This window comes from Podarcis raffonei, chromosome 3 (genome assembly GCF_027172205.1).
Source record: "Podarcis raffonei isolate rPodRaf1 chromosome 3, rPodRaf1.pri, whole genome shotgun sequence".
Taxonomy (NCBI): Eukaryota; Metazoa; Chordata; class Lepidosauria; order Squamata; family Lacertidae; genus Podarcis; species Podarcis raffonei.
Window position 1 is genome coordinate 60,236,215 of NC_070604.1, and position 26,242 is coordinate 60,262,456.

At 42.9% G+C, this 26,242-nt stretch overlaps 1 protein-coding gene and 1 long non-coding RNA gene across 7 annotated transcripts in view; one reads left to right on the plus strand and one right to left on the minus strand.

The window, feature by feature from the left end:
• Window positions 1-26,242, plus strand: part of LAMA2 (laminin subunit alpha 2) — a 367,591-nt gene that overhangs the window by 194,196 nt on the left and 147,153 nt on the right. For all 6 annotated transcript variants that reach the window (XM_053381873.1, XM_053381876.1, XM_053381874.1 and 3 more), the window contains exons 15-18: window positions 2,577-2,688; window positions 7,889-8,002; window positions 17,434-17,561; window positions 19,599-19,685. In XM_053381873.1, the coding sequence (XP_053237848.1) occupies window positions 2,577-2,688; window positions 7,889-8,002; window positions 17,434-17,561; window positions 19,599-19,685 (441 nt within the window). The remainder of the gene's footprint in view (window positions 1-2,576; window positions 2,689-7,888; window positions 8,003-17,433; window positions 17,562-19,598; window positions 19,686-26,242) is intronic.
• Window positions 9,076-11,063, minus strand: LOC128410527 (uncharacterized). Its single transcript, XR_008329533.1, has 2 exons — window positions 10,906-11,063; window positions 9,076-9,482 (listed from the first exon to the last, which is right to left on the minus strand). It is a non-coding gene; the product is annotated as an uncharacterized LOC128410527 (long non-coding RNA).

Below are 26,242 nucleotides of genomic sequence, written 5' to 3' on the forward strand. Positions count from 1 at the left end.
ATATGCCAAAGCAGATGGCAGGATATAAAAAAAGAAAGGAGTTCCCAACTCAGTATGGGCAATTGGCTTGGCATTCCTTCATATTTCTTGTTGCACTATCAACATGGAAGTGCTGTAGCAGATGTTCACATCTATCTCCTCCTTGGAGCATCCTAGCTACAATCACTATGGCAGATAACTACTTCTCCTTCATAAAGCATACTGGAAATCTGCAGAGATGGTGTATTAAGTAAGCAAACCAATATTGTTAGAGCTGTTACAAGGGTAGAAAAGAAGGTGCCCTACTCTTATTGCCACCGTGCTTTTTCTGTGACCTGCATATTTCCTGGCTCAGTAGCAGTCCAGTAGTGACTGGAACAATAAACTTCCTGGCGCTTTCATGAAAAGCTGCAGCAAAGATGACTTAAGCGCCATGTGGAACAAAGAAGTGCAATAGGCCAGTACACATGTAGCCAATATTCAGATTTCAGTACATCATGAAAGCTAGTCAGAGAATACAACTGTGGAATAATGTTGCGTGAAATGCAACCCATGCAACCCAGAGGCTTCCCAGCAGCATTATATGGGGGCGGTGATTTCTTTTTTCTTTTAATCTCAAGCTACAACAATTAATATAATAGCGGATCGTAAACTCTGCAGCTATTGCTCCAAATGCTGCATCTCTTTTAATCTTGTTTGCATTTGCAAGTCAACAGTGTCTGCCACACTAGCAGTCATATTAAATATTTGGTCTGGAAACTCAAATTTCTCAAGTGTCTCCAAGATCCTGTGTCCCATTACTGCCAACATTATGTACTTTAATGTCTTCAGCATGGCACAGAGGAAAAGAAATTACTACATTGAAGTGGGGGGAAATTGCACTGCTGGTTGTTTTTTTCAATGAGTAAAAACTGTTAAACACATTAAAATACCATTTACCAAATAGCAGAACCTAATGAAAATTGGAACTGTTCAGTGAATACAAATGTGGAATAATACTGAGTGAAATGTTCTGTGTGTAACGGTTTCTCATTGTTCCAAATTATATCACATAGCACTGGAAGAGACGATCTGTGGTTCAATAGGCAAATGGGATAATAAGACCACTGGCAAATTTTGTTGTGTTTATAATAGACTTTAAATTCTTTTGATTTACTCTTTGCCTTTAAGAATCTTACTAGTACTTTGCTAGATTTGTTTCCCCTTACTTTCAGTGCAGCACCACATTGAGATTTCAACATAAAAACAAAATCAGAAAGATGAAAACGATTGATTCCGCACCCCCACCCCACCCCCGGGAAATTCTTATCCACTGTCACAGAGTAGTCCTAATAACCACATAACAAAAGCACAGAAAAGCGCAAAGCAGCCCTAGTGGTAGTCATTGTAAAGTTCCAAAGTAGAACATTACAGATACAGATGGGGGAACAAATGTGATTCAGTTCACATTTAAAGGTAAACCTACCTAGTTTGCACATCCCAAAGCAACGTATTAACCAAAACACAGTCATTCTTTAGCAATGTAGTTCTCTCTCCCAATATTGATCAGGACTGTGCAGGGGTCATGGCAAGAATGGCCCATGCCTCCTAGCTGACCAGGGACTTAATGGCCATGGGAGAAATACTCATGGCTTCCCATATGTGTTGCAAGGCTTCAATAGTAAAATCTGGACCTGTGTCACTGCATACTAACATGTAGCATCAGATTAGATGGTGCCACAATGGCACATCTCATGAGCAAGACTCCCACTTTGGGCCTCAGACAAGCTCTTTGCAGGCCTGCTATTGATAATTGGTTGATGGGCATGAGAGAAAGATAAGGGCTTCCTGGCAGTAGCTCCCCCTTTGCAGAATACTGTTCCTGTTGAGGTATGCCTCACCTCTTTTCATTATCAACCTTCAAATGGGCTACAAAGACACAGGTGTTTGGAACCACTTATACCTAAAGGACAGTATTGTGCTGCTGCTCTGATGTGTGTTGATACTGCCATTAATATAGCTGGCCTCACTGTCTTTTTCATTGTTATTCCTATTGATATTTTATGGCATTTATGGTTCAATTCAGATTTTGATTGTATATCTTGTGTTTTCAGCTGGGAGTCACTTTGTGAGGGCTGGGCCCTAAAAGGTAGCTTTTCTAAAAAATGTATGAAATTAATAAATCTATGCAGTATGTTAAGAAGTCATACAGATGTTAAGAAGTCATGTATGCTTGGTGAATGCAATTAAGGATTTCAGTGCTTTAAAGTTGGAAAAGAGGATTTCATGGTGACAGTTCCTCAGCTCTGGGTTTTGACAAGCAGCCTGCTTCTGTGTGTGTCTGCGATGGAAGTAAAAATACATAACTTGCAAGCTAAGCACAGTCCCCCAGCTGCTGATCCACTTGTTGTGACAGCTTTCTAATGTGGGCTTGCCACAGTCTAAACATGAATGATATCAAGCAAGAAGAGATAGAGGCGGTGAATAGAAAGACCTATCTCATTTTTAGCAAACGACTCCCCCACCACACTATCTGGTCTGGGAAACATTATAGGATTGATGTTTCTTTCACAGGTAAATAGTAATCTTTCTCTCTCTCTCTCATTTTTGCACTCTAGGTTGAGTGATGTCAGCCTGGAAGCAGCTGATCACTTTTCAAGTGGACAAAAATATGCATCTGCTGTGGAGGTTTGCCAGTGTCCTCCAGGATATTCTGGTACCTCCTGTGAAGTGAGTATCTCATTGAACAGATCCAGCTCCACTTCAGAGATATGTCTGAAATGTTCAAACCAATTCATGGAAAGTGAGTGAATAGACAAACAGCAAGTAGCATCTCTTTCTGGCAATCCCACAAAACAATCCTATGTGTGCATACTGGAAGCAAGCCTCACCGTGTTAAGTGAATCTCAAGTATATCTGTGTGGAATTGCAGATCTGCCTTTTATTTTAGTTTGAATTGCACCGGGGGGGGGGGGAATGTCCTTTCTTCCATTCAGTTGTGCTTCATCCTTGTGTTTTTTTAATCACCCCCTAGCCTCATTTTTGCATCCCATGATTGGGGAAGCCCTCTTCTGTTTAAAACTCAGAGCAACCATGGTGGCCCCAGGCCAAATTATGACAACTGCACAAGTTAGGGATTTATTTATTTTTAATCCTTTCACTCCTGCTGAAAATCTCTCACCCACTTCCCTGCTATTATTTGTCCAAAATCTGCTTCAATAAGTTATTAAAACATTTTGGAACTTTTCTTACTCTAGTCCCTTACACTTGCAAAGAAAGAAACATTGCTTTTGATACTTTCCTAAGTGACTGTTTAAAACAATAATTTCTGTATCATGTACACATAAGAGAGAATTTTGTTATCAACAGTTTCCCCTTGGCTTGATCGCTTCTTTATCAGCCATTATAGTTACAGAAACTTGACACATTCAATCAAAGTATGTGTCATGCTTGAGTATTACAAAGCAAAATGACATCTTTGTGCTTGATCTGATATTCAACACTTTCCCCACAGTTTGGTGTGATTGCCTTTCCCCCATTCCGCTTTCTCTGGGATGCATGCTTCATTGGTTTCGAGGGTGCAGTTTTGTTGAAGGTTATAAATGTAACATTCCCATATTTTCAGCACTTTCACCAAAATGCTATCAGCATATTCTCAAAGTAAGTGCACATATGCTTAACTAACTCATAGAGGCATTGCTCACGGTGGAATGCAAAATCCTTCACAACCATGCCTCTAAGGAAGCACTTTAAAACACAAAGATGTTCGGTTTCACAAGACTATAAACAATATGCCATTTATACAGGCACTCTAGGCATTGACTTGTCAGCTCTCTTTTCCTTGAATGTGTGCCATGATTTTATATATTTCATTTAGGACTTAGAGCCTTGATTCATAGTAAACGTTTTCACTTGTTCCTCCTATTAGAAATAATAATATAGAAAGAAAAGAAGAGGCAGCTCATAAAGGCTGACAAGGAATTTGTGGGTTTTGTAGTTGTTCAGAACCTTGTTTCACCAGAAATGACAGTGAGGGGAAAGAAATTAATCTGTACACCATGGGCAAGGATGGCCCTCTTGTATGTTCTGCTTTGAAAAACAAACAAACAGCAACACTATTGCCTGTCTCAAGGGCATTATTTTTATGTGCTTCCCATTACAGGACAAACAACAAGATCATTGAAAAGCATTCCCTAGTCATATGAAACCTGACAGCTTTTGAAATGCATTTGTGATGTACAAATGCCATGGAGAGACGACAAAATGAAACAATATGTTCTCTTAATTTCTGTTGTTCTCTCACATCCTGTTCTACCTTTGATCTGAGGAGAAGCATATCCTGGCTTCTTGTCCACAGCCAAGCAATTTGGCTCACTATTGAAATATCTGCTGCTTACCTTGGCTGTCTTCTGAAGCTCTGACTCATGCATTGAGAAGTTTCCACCTTGACCTTCATCAGCTTCTGTCCTTCTTTGTAATTAAAGTTTATCCTGCCCTGTATTGAAAACCTTAGATAGATGCTCCCTCTGTAGAGTCTCTAACTGGAATCAAATACAAATTACTAAATATAAACAAAAATGGAAGCCACATACCGATTGTCTAATGCATTGAAGTCGATGCAAAGCACTGCACATAGTAGTGCCAAATTTGAATGGGACTTCACAAGGTTCGACATGCAGCTGATTGTTGGGTTTTCAGAAGGCCCTTTCAAAGCACAATCTTATTGAAAAATAATGGATGGAATTCTGTGCCATGCAATGGTGATCATCCTGTCATCACAAGCATTGCAGCTTCCCTCTTCCCCTCCCTGACTGTTCTGGGGGTTCTCCTGAGTGCACCCTGAGCCAGTTTCAGGAGGCCTTGCAGGAGGAGAAGGGACAAACCCCTGTCACACCAGTGTCATTGCACAAGACTTGTGCTGACAGGACTCACTGGATGAATCCCACCCATAGGGACATAAACTGGAATTTTTTGTTCACTTTTATACCATTTTCCAGCGAAGAATCTTGGGGGGGGTTTTGTGAGGCTATTGAAAATCATCTGTTAAAATCCCCAAATATCTGCCAAATAAGAAAAGCCACTCCCATTCCCATGATTCCCTGGGGCTTGACAGTTAAGCAAGCTTTAATTCTGTTCTATTGAGATGCTGCATGACTGATCTTCTAAATTCCAATATTCCATACTTGATCCTGCTCACTATTTCGAGGTGAGGAGATACGGGATTTTATGTTGGTGTTGCATACTTCATAACATACAATCCATTGTAAGGCTGGGACTTTTCTACCAAACAAATAATTTTTACATTTGGTCTTCAGAACTACTCTGTGCCCTTTATAGAATGCCAGTGAAGAAATAATGATTTTATTGAATTCATTTCTTGCATGCATTTCTTAAGAGCATCCTGCTTGCAATTTGAACTGGGCAAGATAATAAGGTGTTGCTTCCTTGCCTGACCTTCAATGGCAACATGTCTTTTGATTAAGAGGAGAAGCTTGCAGATACTGAAGAATCTTTGAATTGTTCAAGGGAGGACAGAAGTTCAAAAGAAAGGGAATAAATAAACAAATTCTTTAAAATACTTTTGGCTGCTTTCTTTCATGCTGTCATGGAAGTTCCCTTGTCAAAAGAAAACACAACTAGTCATACCATGCTTGCTGTTGAGCAAATATTTATGTCCTTCTCTCTGGGTGTATTTTAACAAAATGAGAGGGGGCCTGAAAGAGGTGTATAAGATTATGCATGTTGCCAAGGCAAATGATCAGGGCAGACAAAAAAAATGGCTTCCTCACACAGTGCATAGTTAAACTCTGGAACTGGCTCCCATAGAAAGCAGTGGTGGCCACCAACTTGGAAGGCTTCAAATGAGGATTAGACAAATTCATAGAGGATAAGTACTAGTCATGATGGCTATGTTATGCCCCTGAACACCAGTTGCTGGGAATCATGTGAAGAGTGCTGTTGCACTTGGATTCTGCTTGTGAGCTTCACATAGGCCTCTGGTTGGCCATTGTGAAAAGAGAAGGTTGGACTAGATGGGCTTTTGGCCTGAAATGTTCTTATGAGCTATAGCCCTTCCCCTTGAATTCAGAACCATACGATGATTTTTAAAATATATGGCAGGTTAGGACTGCTGCCTGGCATTTTATTCTGAAGAGCAAGCACAACAGTCAGGGTTTTGCTGATAAATCACACCTACAAGATGTCACCTCCACTGAGAAATACCCATTGATAAAAATAAAGTACACTGAATTACCACTGCTAAAAGTATATATCAAAAAGTATATTCTGAGATGACCCATTCTGAGATGACAGCTATCACTACATGTATAAAGAATTAACTTCTTGTATGAGGACCCACATACATATGGAGAGATATAACATTTCTGGAAATATTGAAGCCAAGTGGTAAGGATGAGGAACAATTTTGAAATTTGTGCAAATATATGCAATTCTTACTTTCTTATCAAGCCTAAACTTATTTTACGGCTTTAACAACATTAAGAGTATCATTGATTTCTTAGACTGTGAAATGTACTATTTAGCATATTTGCGACATTTGAAACTATAAATGCCTTAGTTTGTATGCCGGATTTACCCAATGTGGTCCACTTCCTATTGTGGGTCCTGGTTAGAGCTCAGTTCTCACCCAGTCAATCCTCTGAGTAGGCAGGGCAATTTGCCAGCCAGTAGTACAGAATATGCCATAGTAATTTGAGCAGTTCTAGCTGGTGGCGCAGAAGGTGCTGTGTTGCACACCTGCCATCCATCTCCTGCTTACTGAGAGGGAGAGAGAACAGAGCAAAGCATCAGGATGTAGATTATGAGGGCACAATCCCTTTTGTCCCTTACTGCTTTGAGGGAAGAAGTGAAAAGATTGACCATAAAGGGGGGGGGGTGGCAGACCAACAGAGAACAGAAACAGGATGCTTGTTTCTGGTATCACCAAACTGAGGAAAGGCTTTCTCTATTACTCCAATGGTCTGGGGGAAATTTAAGCAAGAGGCATGTAGCATTTGCATGTGGTTGTAATGTGCATGCACACTCCCAGCAATGTGGAGGCAGCTCCCATGTCACTAGGCCTGTGATGCATGCTTTCTTTTCTACCTTGCCTTCTGCTTCTCATTAATCTTTGACCAATATAACTCACGTGGTATTTCAGCTATGATTTGCAGTGTCAATAAAAGATCCTGTCTTTTCTCACTTGTCTCCTTTCCCCACTTTCTTTCAGTAACTTGTCTTCTAACTATTTTCATTCTGTAAATCTTGGTATGTGAAGCTGTCTTACTTTCCACTCTTCATTTCTCTTACCTTTTCAGAAGAAAGAGCAAGCTAATGCCTCCTTTAGTCTTATACCTGCCTATTCGGTTAAGGTCAGTTTTTCACAGACATCATGTCAGGAACATAGGTTTTCGAGAGGTGTTTTAGCACTTGGGTCTTTATTGCTTATCATGGTGGTTTTCAAACACTGGGACACCTTGAGGGGTATAGAACTCCTGGAAAGGGGGTGCCAAGTTACAGGGAGCCTTCCCACCTGCCCCAACAAGACAAATATGGGCAAGTTGAATGTCCTGTAGTGAAAGGTCATCATTGAAACTTTGTATGATTTTGTAATTGTCCCATTATTCTTGCTCAGTAACATGTGTTATGTCCCTGTCTCCCAGTAATTGTGTTTCCCTAGAAATTATTTGTGGGGATACTTTGGTGGAGAGATACTGTTTTATTCCTTTTTCTAATACTACGGTTGGATTGGGCCACCACACAGACCTTTGCACACAGCAACAGCCTGAATGCAACATTCTCTGCCATAGAACAAGTCGGTGCTGGGTTTGGAGGAGGCAGAATGACATATTAAGCTCCTTTATTTTTGTCAAATGTGCTCCTGCACCACTTCATTTTTTAAAATACTTTCTCAATGTTTCATCCCCTGCAGTCTTGTCAGCCAAGGCACAGGCGAGTCAACGGCACCATCATTGGCGGAATCTGCAAGCCGTGCACATGTTTTGGTCACGCAGAGTCCTGCGATGATATCACCGGAGAATGCCTGGTAAGTGCTGACTGACAGCACTGAGATCAGCTCAGTATACCAATGCAATTGAATTAACTACCTTAGGGACTATGAGTACTTAAGGAAAGAAGCAGTGATTTGACAGGAGAGATCTTTATATTGAACTGCTTCTGAAGTTAAACAATCTCTTGGTAACATGATAAAGTAGCTACTGAAAATAAGGGCAAACCGAAAGGGTTCTTTACATTACCTGGATAGCAACAGTTCCTGCAGAAAGCAGCGAAGAGAATATCGCAACAAACTTTGCAATGCACAATGATCTACCCCTAGTAACCTCTGTTGTGGGTTTACTTTACACACAGAATAGTAGTAACTGAATAGTAAGTTTCGTTATTGTGTGACATGCAATAATGTTGGTCAAGGGGGAGAAGTGTAAATATTGCAAAAATTATGAAGAAATAGTGTGATTGGGGAGGGCGCATGTTTTGAATAAGATGGAAAGGTGCTTTTCCCTGATGGAATGCATATATTTGGGATAGCTGCCTACTAATTCAGCAATTTTAGTGCATTTATTACCCAGAATAATCATGCCCAGTGTGCCACTGTTTCCAGCCTGCTCAGTAGCTATTTCGAATGGGTGAATTACGCTGAATAGACTGTTCTGATTAACTCAAGGGCATTTTAGTTTTATATTGTCTGACATGGCATGAAGCTTGAAACAACATTTCTCATTTCATTAGTCTTGCAGAAATGCAATTTGAGCCACTGCCAATTTAGTAGGATATCATACTCCAAATTCCCTGCAGAATTCAAACCAACTCTGCATTGTGTATATTTTTAAGTGTTCCTCCCTTCTTTTTGATTTTCCCAAGGAAAAGCTTCAGGGAAAAATCTAAATGAAAATCCAGGGTTTTTACAATGCAATTTGGCATTTTAAATTATCACTGGCCTTTCTGTTTTCCTCCGTACATGGTGTTTAATTGCTCTCCAATTCTGAACAAGATAGCTTAAATTGGTGGATTTTTCAAATTGCTTTTTCATGAATAAATGCCCAAAATGGCTCTCGCATTAATCCCGTGCTCAGTCTTAAGACGTACTTAGAAAAGAAAACATGCCATGATAACTTTATTTTGAAATACTTCACGTAAATCTAGTGGGGGGAGGAAATCACCTGACAGAAATTGATCTGTTTTCCTCACCAGCCTTCAGAGAACCTATTTCATTGCTTTTTCATGATTTCAGTCTTCTAATGCTAATGTCTAATGAAATTAGTTAAGGTTTACAGCAAAACCAGCTGGTGGTGTGGAACTGTGTGCTTCAGGCAGCAAATCAACAATTCCATTTCTGTAATAGTACATGAGTGAAAAGAATTCTAGAGCCATTTGCTGAACTTGCTTGATATCAGGGATGGGAAACTAACCTGGCTCCTTTCAGGCAACTTTGACAGGCAGGCAGGGCTGCCCACTTGGCAAGCACCTGATGTCACATGGCGTCAGGTGATTCAGACTGTAACCTGAAACTACAAAGAAAAAATCAAAACACACTGCTAAGCATGCACCTGATACTTCGTTTGCAGTCCCAGTTTGAATTTGGCACTATAGGGCAACAGAAAACAGTGCCCAATTGAAAAAGCACTGTGCTTCAGTTTTGCCTGCCCAATTCCTGACATCATATTATGCCAGATGATGGTTAGAGGTAGACATGCTTAGAGCAATGTCAGGGCACAAGGTCTAATTGCACCCAGAGGCCTCGGATTCCCCTCCTTTGTTCTTATTAAAATAAACTAACAGCCCTACTAGAAAAATTAACCAATAAAGTGAACTGACACGGGGACAAATAGAAGAAGACACCTTCACCCCAGCATGGCTCCCCTTTATCACATACACAGCCCAACAAGACAATAACAAAAACCCACCAGCAGCATAAAAATCAATATGGCTAACCTGATCCAAAACACCAACCCACCCCACTCACACATGAAAACAAAGACCACCACAGCCAACCACAAATGAATAATCACACCCTAGGCCAACCCCAACCTCTCTCACCACCAAAGGAACACAAGCGAACAGCAAAGAACCTGCACAAGCAACGCTGACACCAAACCCCACATATAGTAAGTGAAATAGAAACATTGCCACCTGACCCCACTCTCCCCCATCTCTCCCCCCTCCACCTCTTTCTCCCTTTTCTTCCTAATGTCTCAACAAATGAAAATGATTTGTAAAAATGTTACATGGGGGGAAAAACACGAGAGAGAGACATTACACACTTTTGTAAATCAACAAAATCTTTAATATAAAATAAAATAAAATAAAAATAAACTAACAGCCATTCATTCTCCCTTGTTGTTGTCATAGGGGTTTGAGGTGAAAGCAGTCACACTTCCTTGCGCTTCCACCAACAGAGTGACTTAGTGCAAGTTCACACATTGGCCTCAACCCAGCGAAAGTTCCTCATGACTAAGTCCTGTTGAGAGAACTGTGACTTGAGTTAGTTGGGTCTCAGTGGGGTTTACAATGCAATCCCATGCATGTCTTTTCAGATCTGAGTCCCACTGAATTCACTGGGGCTTATACATGAATGTAGGAATTGCAGGTATAGTCATTTCTGAGTCATAACTGGATTAGAGCTTATATGCTCTTTTTAGGGGTTCGCTTATTTTTTATTCCTACATCTAAAAACGATATGCAATAAACACATGGTTAGAAATGCTGATATCCTGTATGATCGCAAACCGGTGTTTACTGCCAAGTGATGTGAGAGGAAACTCTTCAAGAAGCAGGCAGAAATGTTTAGAAGAATTTAATCTTGGAGAAAGTTGCAGCCCTAGTACTGGTTATCTGTAATGTTATCTGGCAGATATACAACATTACTGAGAAGTCGAGGGCAAAAATACATCCCTGGAAACAATAACATGTAGCATCTCCTAATCTCTCTACCTTTATCCTGTCCTGTCTCTGCTCTTCACTGCAGCAGCTAAGCTTGTCCTATATCATCCTGTAGAGACAAAGTACACAGAAACAAATTCTTCAAAATCTGTTTGGGGATTTTGCCTTGACTGTAAGTGAAGTAGGATTGGTTGATACCCAAGCAGGCTGTTAAATGCTGCAATTCAATTTGGATCACAAGCCTTTTGAAGTGAGAGAGAAAGGGAGAGAGAGAGAGAGAGAGAGAGAGAGAGAGAGAGAGAAGTTTGAGTGCTGAAAGGAGAGGCATGTTTCACATCAAAGGGTTTCCTTCCCCCCTATTGAGATGTACTGAGCCTTTTGGCCTTCTCATTACTATTCATGGTATGTTTTTTTTGCCCCCAGTAATACAACAGACAATTTAGGCAGCTAATTTACGAATATGTTACTTCTTTTGACTCTTCCTTAGCTTTGAAATTTACTTGAAAAGAAGTCGAAATGTGTTTCTTTGACTTATAATAAGAGCTCAGCTCAATGGCTTTATCCTATGTCTGAGTGTGGAGGGGGGGAAATCGCTTACACACCCGTGGAAGGCGGTGCCTATTACATTCACATGGCTACTGTGATGTTACACAGATGATAAATAGCTCAAGTTGTAAACAAAGAGAAGTTCTATTTTGTCATGTTGCAGACACACTGTTTGTGTGTCCATAGGTTTGTATCCAAAGGTAAAGGTAAAAGTACCCCTGACCATTAGGTCCAGTCGCGGACGACTCTGAGGTTGCGCGCTCATCTCATTCTATAGGCCGAGGGAGCCAGTGTCTGCAGACAGCTTCCGGTCATGTGGCCAGCATGACTAAGCCGCTTCTGGTGAACCAGAGCAGCACACGGAAACGCCGTTTACCTTTCTGCCAGAGCAGTACCTATTTATCTACTGGCACTTTGATGTGCTTTTCAAACTGCTAAGTGGGCAAGAGCTGCGACCGAACAACGGGAACTCACCCTGTCACGGGGATTCAAACTGCCGACCTTCTGATTGGCAAGCCCTAGGCTCTGTGGTTTAGACCACAGCGCCACCCGCCTCCTTGTATCCAAAGTTAGTCATACTCAGATCAGATCGATTGAAATTAATGACCATGAGTAACTTAAGCCCATTAATTTAAAAGGGCCTACTCTGAGTATAACTTAATTGGATTTAATCCATGGGGTTGAGATTCACAAAACCTTGCTAAAATATTTAGTGGTTTTAATCTTGTTATGCAGCAGAGATGAAGTGGACGGCACTCCTGTAGTTTTTAGAGAGTTCAAAATAATCACACCACAATAGTGATGTCCAGTTCAGATGTCATGCTTTCTAATTGCCACACTATGGTGCCACACTATGGTTTAGCAGCTGATGGTACCTGGCAGAATGGTGTACTCCTCTTCTTTCCTGTCAGCCTTGTGTGCTCCTTCTCACTCACTTTCCTAGTTAGAGATAATGTTAGTTCACTCATTGTGACATTTGAATAAAAGTAACCATAGTTACAGTTATGGATATGTGACATCTTCCCCTCTACAGTATTTCCACAGAGGTTTCTGTTTTGCCTTCTCACCCTCTTTTATCTTTGGGAAGTGCAGAGTATTTCAGATAGCCTTGGTTTTCTCAACAATGTCAATTCCTTTGGGCTTCTTTGTTGTTGTTTTACTTAAAATAGTTGCACTAATGGATGCACCTGTTGTAGCAATAGTTGGCACATGTGTGTTGTGCTACTTTTGGGTGTGCATCTGAATACTCTTCAGATTATAGCACTGGCAGTCATTTGCAGTTGGATGTGTATTTTGATCAACATCCGGTATGTTCATATAACTTGCACAAGAGTCTGTGCATCTAACCACTGTTTGTTATTCTCCCTACAGCTCTCTCCCCAGACAGTAAGTCAGATAGAATCATATGTAACGAAGATATGGGATAAAAAATCTTCATAGGAAATTAAACTACTAGATTGTTGTGACACCCCCTTATTTTATGGTAAAGCTTAGTTACTGTGGACTAGGAAAGTGTATGTGGAGGGGGTTGCATTGGCAGAGAAGGAAGGGCAAAATTGTGAACTCCTCAACACTAAAGAGTGGTTCATTGATCAGCCCTCATGACATCTGAACTGGCCCTGAAACTTCAGAAGCAATCACATTTATGTTCCCTTATATAAGAAATCACTTAAAGAATTGTTGTGAAAGGAAAAGAGAGGAGCTTGAGAAGAACCATGGCCCTGCACAACATGGTTTCTATATTCAAATATTACTAGAATAATGTGACTGGATATACTTGCCAGTGTAACTTGTTAGTATGAAGCATGTGTGCACTAGCAATATTGTGAAATGCAGCTTTCCAGTATTTGAATTTTAATTTAGAAGATTATCATGGTGTAAGCTTTTAACAGAACACATCCACACATGACTCTTCTCACATAAATCCCTGCTAAGAGGCTTTTTTAGGTTTGTAAGTAATGATGTGTGAAGTGGCTAATAGACATTTCATGTTTGACCACTCCTGTAACAGATATCAAAATCCTACCTGTCGTCACTTTTCATATTTGATTTATGGAAAGCCAGATTCTTTGGAAGCACTTGGCTGATTATTACACAGTGGGCTGGTTCTCCTATAAAACTAACCCATGGTTTAGTACTACAGGGATGAGCCTTGGTGAACTAGAGTGAAGCATCAGGCTTGCAAACTCCCCTCACCCCCCGCCATCCCAATCTTTGTCCTACATGGCTGGCAGAAGGAGTTCAACTTCAAACTTGGCTTAGTATTATTTGTGAACCAAGATTCCTGTCTTGGTACAAACAATAGTTAGTTAAGCAACTCAGCTTCATAGCTCACAGTTTGAAGTTCTCCTCCTGGCTGTGTGGCAGACGAAGAGGCATTTAGTATTATGTGCAAACTAGCCCAATGGCTGTGTTGGGGCATCAGGATAAGCTTTAGTTTATTGTTATGGAGATGAGCTTAGGTCCTCCAACATGACCAGGCAGAGGGAGGAGATCAGATCAGAAGCTTTCACCTGTTTTCATTAATCACAGTTTAGCATTATGTTTGGACCCTAAACTGTGGTTAATCTTAACTATGGCTTATTGAAGCAAGGTGGTTCACAAATTACTACTACTGCTACTACTATTCTTTATTATTATTACTACTATTATTAATATTATTATTTGAGTAATCATTTTTTAAACCACCATCTCAAAGCAATTTACACATAAGTTCTTTTAAAAAACACATAACAACAACAACAACAACAACAAACCAATACATTTAAAACAAGACTAAACCACTAAGAAATGAATACTCATGGTAAGGACCCATTTCTCAAGCTGGAAGAGCTTGTTGGAACAAAAATGTACTCAACTGTTTTTGAAAAGTGCAGATAGTAAACTTTAAGGTTAAGCCTAAACCAAATGGACAAAACCAAACGGAAACCAGAGCTTCCTATCTCCTCTTCACATCTGCACTGGAGGAGAGGACGATGGGCTCATAGGCGCTAGGGGTGCTGGGCGCCCAGGCACTGGGCTCTCAGGGACGGCAGGCCGAGAGTCCGGGGAAGAGCCCACCCATCAGTCAGAGCACCGCGGCGGGCTCTTCTGCTGCGGGCTCTTGTGCACCACAAGTTCAGGCACAACCGAGCCAGCGAGATGCTGAGCCAGCCAGGGGGCTCTGCCCTCCTCCATGCCTGGGACTGGGCAACCTGGGGGGGGGGGCGCCGTATCTTTGCACCCCGGCGCTGCATATGCTTAAGACAGCCCAATGGGAAAATGCACAAGTCAAATGCATGCCTAATCTTATTCCCATAATAGTGAATCAAAGTTTTTCATTGCAAGAAAATACGAGCTATTAAGATTTGTCATGGCCAATAGCTAGTATCCAATCCATAAAGTTATTTGGATTGGATACTAGCTATTAAGTTTACTGCTTGTCAAATCATTGTAGAGCAAGTGTGCAAATAAAAAAAAGTTACATCCCAAAGAACAACTCGGGTATAGTATTATTCATGAATATAAAATTCCTTCAGTCTTAAAACTTATTTCAAAGTCTCTCTGTGTGTTTATTTAGGCAACTGTTTTAGCAAGAAATGGTTACAATTGTGCATCAGAGCATTAGGACACAATTATTCACATGAAGCCACAGAAAGCAAACCATATAATAAAAATCCTTTAGAGGTTCACTTTATACTTGAGTTGCATAACTGAACCTTGAATGTATGTGGGGGGGGGGAGGCTTTTAAATACACATATACATGTTAATAAGACATGGCAGAGTTTGTATGAAAATCCATCACCTTCAAGTGCAAACAAGAGAATGTGGGACGGGGGAGGGAGTGAGAAACGAATTTTTGAAGGACAGCTCACATTATTGCTTTCCCTCACATCTGTGAGAATGTTTATCTTGCTCTGTATGCCAGGAGTGCAGAACCTGGGACCTTCCAGATATTCTTGAATTCCAACTCCTGCTAGCCCCAGCTAGAGATGGGGAAGAAATTTGATTCAACCTGCATTTGAAGCCGGAATAACTTAAACTAAAACGGTATTCAAACCAAAGCATAGTTCTTTAGAATTCTGACTTCTGACTATTTTGCAGCATGGTTCTCTAGCCCAAGTATTGTGTGCAAAAATGCATATTGCAAGGGAAAGTGTGCAGAAAGATGCCCATATCTGTGAAAATTTAAAAATGCATTACATTACAGAAAATTACTTTGCAAGAATGGGAACAGTAGGCAAAATTGCATGCAAAGTGTGTATATTAGGATGAATTCGCACAAAAATGTTTTTGAATTTCCATGTGAAGAAGTGAAATCGGTTATGAAGTCTACCGCACGATAACAGTCTCATTAAATGTTATCACAGGGGTAAGGAAGGGGGAAAGGGGAAAGGGAGCTCCCAGCAAGAAGCCCTGAGCTGTCTCAGACCAGCATCTCTGTAAACCACACCTGTCACGCTTTGCAACACATGGGTTGCATAGAAGGGCTGCAGAACCACAGACCTTCCCAGTACAGTGGTACCTTGGGTTAAGTACTTAATTGATTCCAGAGGTCCATTCTTAACCTGAAACTGTTCTTAACCTGAAGCACCACTTTAGCTTATGGGGCCTCCTGCTGCCACTGCGCCGCCACTGCACGATTTCTGTTTTCACCCTGAAGCAAAGTTCTTAACCCGAGGTAATATTTCTGGGTTAGCGGAGTCTGTAACCTGAAGCGTATGTAACCCGAGGCACCACTGTACTTTCATAATCATCACCTGCTTTTGCAGAGGCAGCAGAGCTGAGCTGGTGCTCATTGCACAATTGAAAGAAACATAGTGATGGGCAAATCCCTGTTTTTAATTTGCCCAATAACAAATGCTGGAAATGTAATGAAACTGAAGGTACTTTTTATCACCTTTGGTGGACATGCCCAAAGATTAAGGCTTTCTGGGAAAGGATCTATAATGAAATGAAAAAGGTGCTTAAATGCACTTTTGCGAAGAAACCAGAGGCCTTTCTCTTGGGCATGGTAGGCCAATTGGTGTCAAAGAAAGATAGGATGTTTTTTATGTATGCGACAACAGCAGCAAGAGTACTTTTAGCAAAGTACTGGAAGACACAAGAACTACCCACACTGGAAGAATGGCAGACGAAGGTGATTGACTACATGGGATTGGCTGAGATGACTGGCAGAATCCGAGACCAAGGGAAAGAGACGGTGGAAGAAGACTGGAAGAAATTTAAAGTTTACCTTAAGAACTGTTGTAAAATTAATGAGTGCTAAAATGTTTTGAGTAATGTAAAATAGAATTGCAGCGATAAACAATTGGACATGGGAAAAAGGATTTAAAGGAAGTGCCATAAGTAAATAAAATTAGAGGTTGCTGGAAAAATTTAAAACAAGGATGCAGAAAAAGGAGGTATGGAGAAGTCGCTGAAAGAAGGTTTAAGGAAAAGAAGGTTAAGAAATTATACATGTTTATATGTGTGTTTGTTTTTGTATTGGTTTGTATTGTTATTTAATATGTGTTGGAAAATTAATAAAAATTTATTTAAAAAAAAAAGAAAGAAACATAGTGATGGCTGCTACAACTGCTCTTGTGAGTTGCTCGCTGCTCCTGCAGGGGGCAGCGGAAGCACTAAGGAGCACTGGCTGGCTACACAGTTGTCTCAAAATTGCGATGTTTGCCAGATAAGATAGAGTTGGAAGGAACTGTAAGAGTCATCTGGTCCAACCCCCCTGCAATGCAGGAATCTTTCACCCAATGTGGGGTTGGAACCTACAACCTTGAGATTGACAGTCTCATATTCTACCAACTGAGTTTGTGTGGGAAAGAGAAGATGTACTCATGCTCGACTGCAAGGTTGCCAATACGGTTCCCTCCAGATGTTGGATTCCAGCTCCCATCAGCCCCGACCAGTAAGGCCAATAGGCAGGGTTGGTGGGAGTTGTAGGCCAACAGCATCTGGAGGGCACCATGTTGGCTGCCTTTGGCCTATGTGACTTTATCAACTATGTTCTATTACATTCTGAGAAGATGGTTTTGTTCCTTCCCCTGACTGTTTAGAACTGCAAGCACAACACAGGAGGCTTGTATTGTGATAGATGTCTTCCTGGTTTCTTTGGAGATGCTACTAAAGGGAAACCTGATGACTGCCAGCTGTGTGCCTGCCCACTGAGTATACCTTCAAACAAGTAAGTATACCCACTGAGCAGTGGCATTGCGTCCTTTATTGGAACCCTGGATACACACAAACACACATGTACACACCAGGCGGGACCAGGGGCTGGATGTGGAGGGGGAACAAAACCCGCCGTGCCAGCCAAACCCTTGCCACCGCCAGACGGGCGTGGGGCACAGAGGGTTCATGGGGCTGTGCTGAACTGCCTGCCCCCCCCCCGTCCGCAGCAAGAGGGAGCCCAGCCAGCTGACATGGCCCTTGGCGAGGGAGCCGGGGGTGTGGTGGCAAGACCAGACTCTGGGGCCCAGAGACCCCTGGGGGCAAGCAGGGCAGGGGTTACAGCCTCCCTGGCCCTCCCTACGCTATGCCCCTGCAACTGAGTACTGAGTATACCTTCAAACAAGTTTGTTGGTGGTATCTATACCCTATTAGTAAGCAGGCTGAATGAAAGGCCGAATGGAAGTGTTCCCCCACCCCCTCCCTCAGCAAGGGTGTATGTGAAATATAAGTGCAGCCTGAGTAGGTGTCAGAATCAATCCATCAGATTCAGAGAATTGACTGCTATTGAGCTCTTTTGCTAACTTCACAGATCCCCACTTCCTTAAAAAAATGTGGCATAGTTTTGATTACGTGACATTCCATAGGACACAATCAGAATCATGTGTGTGTGTGTGTGTGTGTGTGTGTGTGTGTGTGTGTGTGTGTATACAGTCATTGATTACAGTCATTTCTTCATTTTGTGATGAAACTTTGCAGTATTGCAATATATATATATTGCAATACTGCAAAGTTATTGCAATACTGCAAAGTTTCATCACAAAATGAAGAAATGACTGTAATCAATGCTTGTTTATATTTATTTCACCACTAAACCCATATTAAGCCAAGGCTTTGTCCTAAGGCTGCCGGTCTACTGCTGGGTTGTTTGGCAAATTGAATGGCTATGTAGTACACACAAACCCCTAAGCGAAATAAAAAGAAGAAGAATTGAGGACTTATCTCTTTAAAATAGTGGAGTGACAGATATCCTGTTGTTTCAAACTGCCTGTGTCTTCCAGTGTGCCAGCAGATTACCTCATTACATTGTGTCAATCAGATTCTCAAAGAGGGGAAACTCAGAAAACAAAATGCTGGAAGGCAGAGGGACACAGCTAGAGTAAAATACTATCAAAGGATTTGTAAGCATGCAAATGATTGGTTGCTGAGAAATTTAACTATCATTTATAATGTATCTGTAAAAAGAAATGAAAGGAAGGAAGGAAGGAAGGAAGGAAGGAAGGAAGGAAGGATAGGATAGGAAATTGTCATTTGCTATTGCAATGACTAAATAATTGCTATTGCAATGAGTAAAGCTACATACATGAGGTTACAGGTCTTCCTCAAGTTTAAAGAATTCCATGTAGCTCTGGTTCTTTTCAGTTGTATTAGGATCCTAACCTTTAGTCATGGAGGTTAGGAATCAAGGATGGAAAATATCTACAAAGGTTGCCACTCTTGATTCTGAATACCAAAGAATATTGTGTAAGTCATCACCGTTCATTGATCTTGACTTAAATACAGCTTTGACATACCATGAGAAACATCATCACAAAGTTTCCCCTTCCCTGTTTTTAATGCGGCAGTTTTATTCCACTATTCATGTAAGTCGAGTTTACCGAGCTTTCTAGTCAATTGTCCGTTAGCTGCAGTGAGCTTTAACTTGGGAACAAAGTCTGGGATAGAGTGCATTGCCAGGCCCTGGAGGGCTCAGACAAGCAGCTGTACATTCCTGCTTTTAAATGGTGTAGCGACTCATTGATAGACTAAAGTCCCATAACAACATGTCATTTGGATGCTGCCACCCGTTCGAGCTATATTCAGTGTCGGCAGAAATAGCAGAGTCATTCCAAACTCTACCGGCTGGAGCCAAACCTAAGCTCCATGTGTGAGACCAGAAGGACTTTCCCTGTAAAAGCAGCGCTCTCTGAGGAAGGACAGCAACTATGCTGCTAATGAATGTCTTTTTATCTTTCCTCTGTGTCCCTCTTCTGGCCCTTCATCAACAACAAAGTTTTAGCCCAACATGTCATTTGGATCAGAGTCGTGGATTAATATGTGACGAATGCCCCCCTGGGTATGCTGGCTCACGCTGTGAGAGGTAAGCGCCATACAGGATTTTATCGTCTTTGTCTAACAGAACTTCATTTCATGGTTCTTTTCCAAGCCTCTATGTATTCAAGCATCCATATGCACCCAGAGTCAGAATTGTGGGGTGGTGATGTCATACAAGATTCCTATTTAAATGAGAATTTCCATTGTCTCTTCCACATTTGTCCAGCAGATTTGTTCTCTGCTCAGTAGGCCTGCGAAAATCGTTTCTGTTTAATGCTTTAGATAAACATTAAGCTACAAACAAAGTATTTTCCATAGAAGTAGTATTACTTGATGGGATTCTTTTTGCTGGATTTTTGTGCACCTGTTAGTTTCCGTTGTTATTTTTGTGTGTTCCTAATTTGGCTTGAATATTGAGGGTGTATTTAATCAGTTGTTCAGTGAAATGCTATTTCATCTCCTAATGCTGAGCCAAACAATATAATTGTGGAAGCTAGATTTATTTGTCTCAACTACTTTAAAACTCATATTTTCAGACTTTGCTGCTTCTAATTCTCCTCTGAATTTGGCTATTTAGCATGTGAAATTACTAAGCTATGAATAAAGTTGCAGTGTTAAAAATATTTCAGAGGGGCTGTTTTTGTTCTCCTGCAACGTGATACAGGCATGCTGTTTCCAAAGTGATTGAGGGTGGACAAATGTAGAAATTGGGTATATGATCAGTCTTTTCCTAAGAGAATCCCATTTTGATGAAATTTGGTATCTTGTGTTGCATATCCTCAGCTAAGAAACAGGCTTATGCTGAATCTGACTACTGATCCTGAAGGGAGAGGGGAACGGTTAATCATTAATATTATCTACACATAGTAAATTCCGGCACTCTGCTAGGATGGCTACACAAGCTCAAACTCAAAAATGCAGTTATTTGCAAAGCCTAAATCAGACAGGTCAGGAGACCGTTTTCTGTCTAACCAGCTATCTGAAACTGCTGATGCTAGCTACAGGTCAGAAGGTCGTTTCCTGCCTAGCCAAAAACTGCTGTCAACTAAAAACCACTAGCAAGATGTTTCCTGCTTTACTTCTGCTTTAAGTAATGCAAGATAAGAAGAGATACGAAGGAAATGCTTAGTTAGCAAAAGAAAGACACGTGTACAAGAAGGTGGGAGGGGGTGCTTACTGAGCAGAGAAAATGCTTAACCAGCAGAGGAAGTGCTTAGCTAGCAGCCTTAGCCAGCAAATATTGGGGGGGAGGTATGGGAGGAGGGTGAATGCTTTCAGGTATAAAAATGCTTGCTGAACATGGTAACAACACAGTCAGATTTCAGAAACTATATTCTGCTGACTGTCTCTGTGCACAGATTTGCAATAAATCTCTTTTCTCTGACCAAGAAGTCTCTGGAATTGTTTTTCCCCTCTGGCCACGGGGTTGGCGGACCGCTGGACCTCCGGGTACTGCTAATCTAAGGCTTCAGTTTTGGGGGCTCGTGTCCGGGATGGGTCCCCACCCCACGAAAGGTGGACCGAGGGGCCAGACTCGACCGGGTGAGCAACCAGGACCAGGGCTCGCAATCTCCAGCGCGCACCCTGCCAGTTTGTAGGGGGAGATCGCCACGCTGTGCCTGAGCCGAGACACCCAGTCGGGAGAGAAAAGAGGACGGCCGAAGGAGGAATCCGCAGCGGAAAACGGTAAGCCCAAGGGAAAGGGCGTGGGCCCCAAGGAAAAGGGGGGCGAGGTCTGATCAAGCCTCACCTGGTTGTGCAGAGGGCCGCCAGGAAGGGAACTGGCCGATTGCAGTAGAGTGCCGCCAGTAAGGTTGGGTAAAAGGGAAACAGAGGGGAAATTGTATTGGTGTGTTTTGTGTGTTGCATGTTGAAATTATAATGGTGTGATTTGTATGTTATATGTTGCATGTCGGATACCCCAGTGACTGAATTGTTGTCAAGTGTGGGTCGGGGCTTAGCGTCCCCTTGGCCGAGCGATTGCAGGGTTGTGCATTTTCTGCCAGGGCGACCTCGGCAGGTCACAATCTGTAGTGCGTGGAGTGTGAAAGAATTTACAGCCCATTAGGTGCGGGGTATCTGAAAAAAAAAAAAAATGGGGTCTGGGGCAAGCCAATGTAGTCCTCTGGAATGTTTTTTAAAGAACTGGAAAGCGGCCACAAAGCATGATGATTGGGGGTTCAAATTGAGAAGACAGAGGATGAGGACATTGTGTGAAGTTGATTGGCCCCAACAAACTAACTGGCCCTCGGAGGGGAGCTTTGATTTGCAACTAATCAGCCCACTATATCAAAATATCTTGAACGTCCACCCAGACCAGATCCCTTATATTTCTACTTGGAAAACCAATGTAGAAAAGAATCCACCGTGGTTGAAAGCCTGCCAAGGCGACGCCCCACGAAATACAATCTGTACAGTTCGACCGGCAGGGAAGGCAGAAAAGCCCCCGGTGATACCAGAGCCAGAAGGAGAAGAGGGGGAAGTCATTAAACCGCCGCCACCCTATGCTCCACCAGCTGCCCCTCTAGCGAATCCCCCAGGCCCAGGGCCCCAGGACTAGGGAGGAGCCGGCCCTCAGCCTGAACCCTCCAAGGTTGATGAATTAGAGAGCGAAGAGGAAGAGGATGATGAGGAGTTTATGAAGGGACTAATTGAGTTAGCAAAGAAAGGAAAAATGTGGACACAGTATCAGACATTGAGATTGCAACAGTATGTACAAAGAAGTGGATGTTAGTTCCCATTTGTTAGCAGCAACCAGGGTGTCCCTCCATAAGTCCCATAAGGCACAGAAAAAGGGTGGGACTGCAATGATGCCTCTATGCAGAGTGTATGACCCACCAGCCCCCCAGGACAGGGTGGGGAAGCACCACCATGCACTTATACAGTCCAACATGTGCCTTTTTCAAGTGCTGATGTGTGCAATTGGAGAAATTAGAACCCTACCTTTGAGGAGAACCCAGATGATATTGCCAACGCCCCATTATAAAGGCTGCCTTTGTAGCTCAGGCAGCGTCCAATATTCGCCAAAAGAAAAAATCCAGAAGCATGAGGGGTGCATCGATCATGGGCTGGAATAGATGTTGAAGTAGTATCAATCAAGGAAGTTGACGGCATTACAGGCTACCACACCCACCCCTCAGGAAAGAGGAAGTGCCCGGGGAGGAGGGCGAAGCCGTCTGGGGAGGAATCAGTGCGCCATCTGCCGACAGGAAGGGCACTGGAAGAGAGAATGCCCTATTCTATTATTAGGAAGAGATTTGTTGGTAAAGTTGCAAGCCCAAATTACCTTTAAAGCCATCGGGAGAAGCCACAATGTCCATTATGTCACTTGGGGAACTGGTTGTGGAGGCACCCCTGAGGGAGTACTGGCGCCTCATGATAATAAAAGAAGAGGAGGGACCCATCCCCGCCAGTATTCTGGAACAAGTGAACCCCCCAGGAATGGCAAAGAATATCCCACCAATAATTGTGAAGCCCAAGCCATTTGTCAATCCTGTTGCAGTAAATAAGTATCCCATCCCACGAAGGGCGACTGAAGGAGTGTAGGTGCATCTAGAGCGACTGCTCCAACATAGGATCTTGAGGCAATGCCAATCACAGTGGAACACCCTTTTGTTACCAGTGAAGAAAGGAAGCAGGCTATTATCCTGATACCAGAGCCAAAGAACTGCAGAGAACTCTGTGGCTTTCTGGGGTCTGCAGGATTTTGTAGGATATGGATATTTAATTACAGCATCATTGCCAAGCCTCTACATGAGTCAACCAGAGGAACTGAGAGAGACCCCTTTGTTTGAAACACAGAACAACAGCAAGCCTTCGTGGATTTGAAGAGGGCACTACAGCAAGCCCCAGCGCTTGGCATCCCGAACCCTGAGAAACCCTTTACTCTATTCGTGGATGAGGACCAAGGGACAGCGAAAGGCGTTTTGTGCCAGAATTGGGAAGCTGGCAACAGCCAGTGGCATACCTATCTGAGCGCCTGATGCCTACAGAACAAGGCTTACCGCCGTGCATGAGAGCAGTTGTGGCAGTAGCCACCCTACTGAACAAAGCAGACAAATTTACTTTTGGCCAAGACACTGTTTGTGTGACCCCGCATGCAGTCCCAGCTCTGCTTGACATGAAGGGTACCTATTTCCTCTCCCAAGCAAAGATGATGAAGAATATTTTAGCAGGCCTGACCTCAAAGATGAAGCAAACCCCCACTGGCCTTCATGGTTTGTGGATGGAAGCAGCTTTGTTAAGGCTGGACAGCGGAAGGCAGGCTATGCAGTAGTAGCCTTGGAAGACCAAGTGATTGAAGCGCAGCCACTCCCGCCTGGAACGTCGGCCCGGCTGGCATAAATAACAGCGCTCACCAGAGCCCTGACCCTAGCAAAGGGACAGAAGATAAACATTTATACTCTAAGTATGCCTTTCTGACTTTACATGCCCATGGAGCCTTATGGAAGGAAAGAGGTTTGCTTACCTCCAGAGGAAGCCAGGTGGCCCACCCACAAGCCTTATTGAACCTTCTGGATGCTGTATGGGAGCCCAAGGCAGTGGCAGTTATCCATTGTTATGGACACAAAACTGGACTAGGAGAAGTGGCCAGAGGAAACCGACTAGCAGACAGGGTGGCCAAGGAAGCAGCCCGGGAACCAGCCCCCAGCGTCAGTTATTGGAGCACTGGTCCCTGGAAGGATCTTGAACACCGCTGATAAGCCAATATACACCAAAATGGAAAGGGACACTGCAGATGCCCAGGGGCTGACCATGTCCAAAGAAGGATGGTACCTTACTCATGATGACAGAATATGGATTCCAGAGTCCCTTTCTCGGCAGATTACTCAGAGATACCATGAGTCCACCCACATGGGACCAGATGCCACAACCAGACAGCTGAAGCAGTGCTTCTACATAGCCCACCTCTACCAACTGGCAGCCCAGATCTCCAGGAAATGCCTGCTGTGTCAAAAGAATAATCCTAGAACCGGACCCTTGGCTCCCCCGGGGATTCAGCATAGTGGAACTGCACCCATGGAAGACCTTGTTGTGGATTTCACTGAATTGCCCCGTTGTGGACCATACCGCTACCTGTTCGTGGCGACCTGCACGTATACAGGATGGGTTGAAGCCTGGCCCACCAGAACTGAAAAGGCATTTGAAGTAACCAGGTGCCTGCTTAGGGAAATCATCCCTCGCTATGGGCTACCTAGGTCAATAGGATCTGACAATGGACCAGCTTTTGTCCACTCAGTTTTGCAATAACCCCCCCCCATGCTAGTCAAAATGTGCAGTTTAATAATTATGTGCAGTAATTCTCCCGAGATTTTCTCTCTGTCTTAACAGGTGGACCCAGGCCCATTGCTGTTAAAGTTGCTGACCTCACCCCTTGGGTCCACCACACTTAACTGAAGAAGGCTATTTTAGATTGGACAGTTACACCAAATCCTGATGATCCTCTGAAGCTAACCATCTCCAGAAGAGCGCCAGACGACTGGACAAGTGGATGGGAGGGACGCCCGCGGGCAGCGTCCCCAACGTAGAGACTTTTTTTCCCCAGCAAAATTTAAGGCACCGCCAGGACTTTTGATATTGGGGCCAGAACTCTTTGATATAGTCACTCCGTATGTCAGGCCTCTGCAAGGGTGGATATATATATTCCTGTGGGTATATGTTAATATATGTAGAGGGAGAAGCCCCTTTCGGATACAGTGTGTTGGGAAGAAATCATGAGAGTATTAAGCATCCACAAGGACAGGTGGGAAAATTGGTTAAGATAATAGGCTCCTCCTCAGAGAGGTGGGACACAACCTCCCAAAAAGCAAGGCAGCTGATAGAGCACGAGTATCAGTGGGCCCTTCAGCAATAAAATAGATATGTCCTAGATAATATTTCAGTCACCATTGATCACATGGAAACAATGATAGCTGAAAACCCGCTGAAAGCCACAGGGAGTGATGCATGGGGTTGGTTGTATTCCTGGCTGCCTGATGGCAGTTGGCTCAGGAATGTTATAGTATTATTAGCAGGACCGCTATTAATCCTTTTGCTTCTTTGCCTCTGTATCCCCTGCTTATTGCAATGCTTGCAGCAAATGATGCAAAGACTCCTGTCACGGAAGCTAGGACCCACAGTCATCGCTGTGATGAGGGAGTATAGGCCCATACCCCAGAACGAACCTAAGTATTAGGTTGTTCAGAAGAAGAGGAGGGAGTGAAGGGAGAGGGGAACGGTTAATCATTAATATTATCTACACATAGTAAATTCCGGCACTCTGCTAGGATGGCTACACAAGCTCAAACTCAAAAATGCAGTTATTTGCAAAGCCTAAATCAGACAGGTCAGGAGACCGTTTTCTGTCTAACCAGCTATCTGAAACTGCTGATGCTAGCTACAGGTCAGAAGGTCGTTTCCTGCCTAGCCAAAAACTGCTGTCAACTAAAAACCACTAGCAAGATGTTTCCTGCTTTACTTCTGCTTTAAGTAATGCAAGATAAGAAGAGATACGAAGGAAATGCTTAGTTAGCAAAAGAAAGACACGTGTACAAGAAGGTGGGAGGGGGTGCTTACTGAGCAGAGAAAATGCTTAACCAGCAGAGGAAGTGCTTAGCTAGCAGC